The sequence below is a fragment of the Ostrea edulis genome, chromosome 4 (genome assembly GCF_947568905.1).
Source record: "Ostrea edulis chromosome 4, xbOstEdul1.1, whole genome shotgun sequence".
In the NCBI taxonomy this organism is placed as follows: Eukaryota; Metazoa; Mollusca; class Bivalvia; order Ostreida; family Ostreidae; genus Ostrea; species Ostrea edulis.
Genome location: NC_079167.1, coordinates 34164851 through 34171437, shown reverse-complemented (window position 1 = coordinate 34171437; position 6587 = coordinate 34164851). Strand labels below are relative to the sequence as shown.

At 42.2% G+C, this 6587-nt stretch overlaps 1 protein-coding gene across 2 annotated transcripts; it reads left to right on the top strand.

Annotated features, from left to right (window-relative positions):
* The first annotated feature begins 757 nt into the window (after positions 1–757).
* On the top strand, positions 758–6447 carry LOC125672348 (uncharacterized). Of its 2 annotated transcripts, none has more exons than XM_048908584.2 (2): positions 758–1355; positions 4511–6447. In XM_048908584.2, exon 2 carries the CDS (start codon positions 4513–4515, stop codon positions 6346–6348), a length of 1836 nt encoding a protein of 611 aa, XP_048764541.2. In that variant the 5' UTR covers positions 758–1355; positions 4511–4512; the 3' UTR covers positions 6349–6447. The 2 variants fall into 2 exon arrangements, with proteins under 2 accessions (XP_048764541.2, XP_056018430.1); XM_056162455.1 differs by lacking the exon at positions 758–1355 and adding an exon at positions 3896–3966.
* The last annotated feature ends 140 nt before the right edge of the window (positions 6448–6587 follow it).

The following is a 6587-nucleotide window of genomic DNA, read 5'->3' as shown; positions in this document are numbered from 1 at the left end:
CCATTACACTGCGCGCAATCGTCCTGCTAGTTGATGATATTTTGGATACTTAAAAAGTTATAAAAACCGAAGATCTAAACGCTCGTACATGTACAACATTAACATGCTAAACATTTGGAGGTGACTTGACCAGCGAGATCAACACAAACTGCACTTTTATGACATGATAAGTAGAAAGGTAAACAAAATTTAATCATAGTGATCTCAGGTTGTACTTTCACACCGCGAGTCACGAATAAAGCAATATAGAACCTCGAACATGTTCAGGGAAAAATCTGCGACATAAAGTATTGCTCTGTTCCAATGTTTCCCCTAGAGACCCACTGTTCTGCAGCTAATCGTGATTCAGTGAAGTTATAATCGTGATTCTGTGAAGTTATATTCGTGATTCTGTGAGGTTATAATCGTGATTATGTGAAGTTATAATGGCCGCGCCGGGAAACCAGTTGAGTAAGCCCCCCTATCTGACAGGCCCGGGTACGTTATACTCTAGTCCTATGTTTTCCGATATTCCCGTCTTTGAATCCTTCGTCTAGGCGTCTATGACCTTTGACCTCCGAAACTTTCCTTTGAAATTGAAGACATTTTGTTCTGACATGTTAATAACATAGTATAAAATAAAAAATATTGTGAATATACATACAAGAAAGAAATATGAATTTTATGTCTCATTGCCCCCAATAAATAATTATATTCTAATTATGCATACAAGAAACAAATATGAACTTTATATATCTCATTGCCCCCAATAAATAATTATATTCCCGAACTGCTACAAACTTCTGTATCAAAGTTGTTTTTTTTTCTTTTTTATTTCATATCAACGTTAATTATTTGAAGTTCTCTTTTATTTATGACTTTATATGTCCTCAGGGGCCCAGAATTAATAAATTTTATCTAATGACGGGATAATAAATTTCACACTACGATTTAAGTAGGCCATGATCTACCTCTGTGTGCTTGTGTTGGTCCTATTTGTAAGGATGCACTCTGTCACCCTCAGCTATATAGACTTGTATTCACGGTCTAGTAGCAATGTATAATATAGACATTTAACGAATATTGATTTTGCAAAGCACTAATTTGTACCCGATGATAATTTTTTAAACAGCAAAACCGAAACTTGAAATTATCAAAAGAAATCCTATAGCTATTTGTATTTGTAGACTTTGATGTCGTTTGTCATACACATACGCATTTTCTTAATATTTGTTTGATATTTCTAAATATAAATACGACGTAATTTTATTGAGAAAGTTCGCCGTTTTCCGGGAAAATTCTTCAGACGCTGGGTCAATGCCAGGAAACTTATGTAAATGAAGGGGAGAAGGAACGAGGGCAGGAAGCTGTGTGAGGTAAGTAGCGGGGACAGGAAGTTGTGTGTGTTAAGTAGAGGGGACAGGAAGCTGTGTTTGGTATGTAGAGGGGACAAGAAGCTGTGTGTGTTAAGTAGAGGAGACAGGAAGCTGTGTTAGGTAAGTAGCGCGGACAGGAAGCTGTGTGAGGTAAGTAGCGAGGACAGGAAGTTGTGTGTGTTAAATAGATTAGACAGGAAGCTGTGTGTGTTAAGTAACGGGGACAGGAAGCTGTGTGTGTTAAGTAGATGAGACAGGAAGCTGTGTGTGTTAAATAGAGGACACAGGAAGTGTGTTACGTAACGGGAACAGGAAGTTGTGTTAGGTAAGTAGTGGGGACAGGAAGCTGTGTGTGTTAAGTAGCAGGGACAGGAAGCTGTGTGTGTTAAGTAGAGGAGACAGGAAGCTGTGTGTGTTAAGTAAAGGAGACAGGCAGCTGTGTTAGGTAAGTAGAGGAGACAGCAAGCTGTGTTAGGTAAGTAGAGGGGACAGGAAGTTGTGTGTTTTAAGTAGAGGGGACATAAAGCCGTGTTAGGTAAGTAGCGGGGACAGAAAGCTGTGTTAGGTAAGTAGAGGGGACAGAAAGGTGTGTGTGTTAAGTAGAGGGGACAGGAAGCTGTGTGTGTTAAGTAGAGGGGACAGGAAGCTGTGTGTGGTAAATAGCGGGGACAAGAAGCTATGTGTGTGTTAAGTAGAGGGGACAGGAAGCTATGTGTGTTAAGTAGTGGGGACAGGAAGCTGTGTGTGTTAAGTAGCAGGGACAGGAAGCTATATGTGTTAAGTAGAGGGGACAGGAAGCTGTGTGAGGTATGTAGAGGGAACAGGAAGCTGTGTTGGGTAAGTAGCGGGGACAGGAAACGGTGTTTGGTATGTAGAGGAGACTGGAAGCTGTGTGTGTTAAGTAGAGGGGATAGGAAGCTGTATTAGGTATGTAGAGGGGACAGGAAGCTGTGTGTGTTAAGTAGAGGGGAGAGGAAGCTGTTTGTGGTACGTATAGGGGACAGGATGCTGTGTGAGGTAAGTAGTGGGGAGAGGAAGCCGTGTTAGGTATGTAGTGAGGACAGGAAGCTGTGTTAGGTAAGTAGCTGGAACAGAAAGCTGTGTTAGGTAAGTAGAGGGGACAGAAAGCTGTCTGTGTTAAGTAGCGGGGACAGGAAGCTGTGTGTGTTAAGTAGAGGGGACAGGAAGCTGTGTTAGGTAAGTAGCGGGGACAGGAAGCTATGTGTGTGTTAAGTAGAGGGGACAGGAAGTTATGTGTGTTAAGTAGAGGGGACAGGAAGCTGTGTGAGAAACGTATCGGGGACAGGAAGCTGTGTTAGGTATGTAGCGGGGACAGGAAGCTGTGTTAGGTATGTAGAGGGGACAGGAAGCTGTGTGTGTTAAGTAGAGGGAACAGGAAGCTGTGTTAGTTATGTAGCGGGGACAGGAAGCGGTGTGAGGTATGTAGCGGGGACAGGAAGCTGTGTTAGGTATGTAGAGGGGACAAGAAGCTGTGTGTGTTAAGTAGAGGGGACAGAAAGCTGTGTGTGTTAAGTAGAGGGAACAGGAAGCTGTTCGAGGTAAGTAGTGGGGACAGGAAGCTATATGTGTTAAGTAGAGGGGACAGGAAGCTGTGTGAGGTATTTAGAGGGAACAGGAAGCTGTGTTGGGTAAGTAGCGGGGACAGGAAACGGTGTTTGGTATGTAGAGGAGACTGGAAGCTGTGTGTGTTAAGTAGAGGGGATAGGAAGCTGTATTAGGTATGTAGAGGGGACAGGAAGCTGTGTGTGTTAAGTAGAGGGGAGAGGAAGCTGTTTGTGGTACGTATAGGGGACAGGATGCTGTGTGAGGTAAGTAGTGGGGAGAGGAAGCCGTGTTAGGTATGTAGTGAGGACAGGAAGCTGTGTTAGGTAAGTAGCTGGAACAGAAAGCTGTGTTAGGTAAGTAGAGGGGACAGAAAGCTGTCTGTGTTAAGTAGCGGGGACAGGAAGCTGTGTGTGTTAAGTAGAGGGGACAGGAAGCTGTGTTAGGTAAGTAGCGGGGACAGGAAGCTATGTGTGTGTTAAGTAGAGGGGACAGGAAGTTATGTGTGTTAAGTAGAGGGGACAGGAAGCTGTGTGAGAAACGTATCGGGGACAGGAAGCTGTGTTAGGTATGTAGCGGGGACAGGAAGCTGTGTTAGGTATGTAGAGGGGACAGGAAGCTGTGTGTGTTAAGTAGAGGGAACAGGAAGCTGTGTTAGTTATGTAGCGGGGACAGGAAGCGGTGTGAGGTATGTAGCGGGGACAGGAAGCTGTGTTAGGTATGTAGAGGGGACAAGAAGCTGTGTGTGTTAAGTAGAGGGGACAGAAAGCTGTGTGTGTTAAGTAGAGGGAACAGGAAGCTGTTCGAGGTAAGTAGTGGGGACAGGAAGCTATATGTGTTAAGTAGAGGGGACAGGAAGCTGTGTGAGGTATTTAGAGGGAACAGGAAGCTGTGTTGGGTAAGTAGCGGGGACAGGAAACGGTGTTTGGTATGTAGAGGAGACTGGAAGCTCTGTGTGTTAAGTAGAGGGGACAGAAAGCTGTGTGTGTTAAGTAGAGGGGACAGGAAGCTGTGTGTGTTAAGTAGAGGAGACAGGAAGCTGTGTGAGGTATATAGCGGGGTAGGTGGCATTGTGCTGAGTTATCGATATGTAGAGCTCTCCTGACGGTAAGGCTGAATATTACATGTATACTCCATTTGCTATACGTTTTCAGTGACATGTGGCGTCATCACTCATGCTCTCACTAAAGGTGATAACGGTCGATTTTATAATGAAGAGTAAATGATTACATGTTTGCATACTATCTATTACATTATTTTACATGTATTATTCAAAACCACAAAGTATGATTTGTTGTCGAAAATGAATATAAGTCCGCTATTGTTAACTACTGATTAACCCTTTAAATACCAGAAATTTTCGAGTTTTCCTTCAAAGCTGATGAAAAAAATTTCAAATTGAAATTAAAGTTTTTAGTCACATTTTCATAATGTAACCTAAATATATTCTGAAATGAAAAATCTTGTTGTTTACATCTAAATTCATATCCCCACGCACAGGAAGTAGAATGGATGCAGTAAGGCTAATGTCCATCCCCAATTTTCAGAACTTTTGTCAACACTCAACATTGATCTTTTTTTTCTTTTCGCAGTGATGGATCCGTTTTTATTGACGACTCCAATTTCATTTTCCAAAGAATGCAGACCGCGCATGCCTAGAAAACAAGAACTGGAGGCTTTCCGAAATTTTTTAAAACATGTGGACACGACGGAAATGGCTTCAGCGCTTCAAGCAGTAGGGCTTCTAGATCCGTGTCTTGATGCTAACTCTATCACGTGCGAGGAAATAATCCAGATTCTTGTATTTAGAGACTACAGTTTTGTATCAGTAGATGATTTAGGAAGACGCCTCTTTGATCATGGCTTTCACAGATTGGCATCAGTTCTCTTCAGACATTTTTTATACTCGGGATTGATGTCCAATTCCATCGTTACCGTAAAGCGGTCTGTGCCACCAAACAAAAAGACCATTCACATATACTTTAAGAATCTGAAGCGTTTGGTTCACAACGCACAGTTTCGTAATCCCCGAGAGTTTTTCAGAAAACAAGCTCGTCAACTACGAGATCAGATTGAACGAGAAAAGATCGAATCTAGGAAGCAATTCCTGGCCGACAAATACATAGCTTTACTAGGGGCAGAAATCGATGCAATCGCAATTACTTATGACTCAACATTACCAGACCAGAACATTTTTGAAGAACTGAGGTCTCTCGCAAGTTTATCAACCGATGCGTCAATTTCTGAGGTCGTATTTTTCGGTAGAAAAGCCAATGCTCTGGCTATTGCCAAGAAATTTTTGGAGGGTGAAGACATGGTGAAACAAGCCCATTGCTGTGCCAATTTTACAGGTCCATGCTTGGAGATAGCCAACATGATCTACATTGACGTCTACTTCAAGTTATGGCAATTTGAACAAACACCGACAAACGAACTGAAAGACGCCCTCTTGTACGAAGGCAGCAAAGGATTGTGGGCGCTCAGTGAGGAGGAGGAGGAAATTCGGAATCTATGGAAAAGAATGTTCTTGCTAAGAATGATTTTCTGTCTGCTGGGGCTCAGTAACAAGGGTTGTTGTATCCCTGACTGTGTCATCTCTAAAGAAGATGTGGAGAGAGCCGAGGGGTACATGCATGAGATCGATTTAAAGGATATCGAGGCGAGGCGGGAAATGATGTACTATATAGCCAGGGCGCGGATGCAGGAGCTGAAGGGATTGTTCTACGACGCCAGTCTTGAGATTGATAAGGCCTCAGCTATTGCACATTCTGGAAACTTTAAGGAGATGTACTCGATAGAGGAATATAGATATCTTCTAAAAGATTTAGACTCAGAAACCGGAGTGAAAACTATTTGCGAAGAGAACGAAGATGAATTGGTTGATGCACCTGCTCTGATATCCTTAGAGTCGTTGTTAGAATCCACGTCAAGGATCGGAACGATTAATATTGATAATTCTTGTTCTTCCACTACTTCAGAATATCGGTATAGCAGCAACAGAGCACCCCTTAATGACATTTCCATCGAGTCGAGTACATATAACACGTGGTCTATCTTAGGAGGTCAGTTCCCTTCAGCCTCGTCTTCAGAAGATTCAGAAATATCCATGGAATACCCCCGTATCGCCATTGTACCAGTTCAAGAAAGTGGTGCTGTAAATACGAGTCCTCGACAGACTAGAGACTCCTTGGACATGGAGAGTGTTCAAGATCTCCGTGATTCTTCTCTGTTATATCAAAGAAGTGATCTGAATCAAAACGAGAATGATCTTCATCAACAAGTAATTCGTACCCAGAATGATCTTCATCAACAAGTAATTCGTACCCATAATGATCTTCATCAAGTAATTCGTACTCAGAATGATTCAAATTATGACCTGTTAACCTCTGGAAGTCAAAGATTATGCCCATCGTCTTTTGATATCGATTAATCTGTCTCAAATCAAACTTTTTACAAGTGTAAAATTTCGGATTATAGAGGCAGCCTGTACCTTATCTACCTCTTTGTTATTAAAACAAAGGAAACTTTGTACTCTTTGTTGATAATTAAGCATTTATAGCATGGATCTAAGACCTCTTAGTAGTCGTTTTCGAGTAAGTAGATTAATTTCCCCATTTGACGTTTTGGCACATACTTTGTTTTACATTGTGTGTGTACTTGTTGTTTGAA

Coding starts and splice junctions, on each gene's coding strand:
- LOC125672348 (XM_048908584.2), top strand. CDS start 4,513: ATGGATCCGTTTTTATTGACGACTCCAATTTCATTTTCCAAAGAATGC.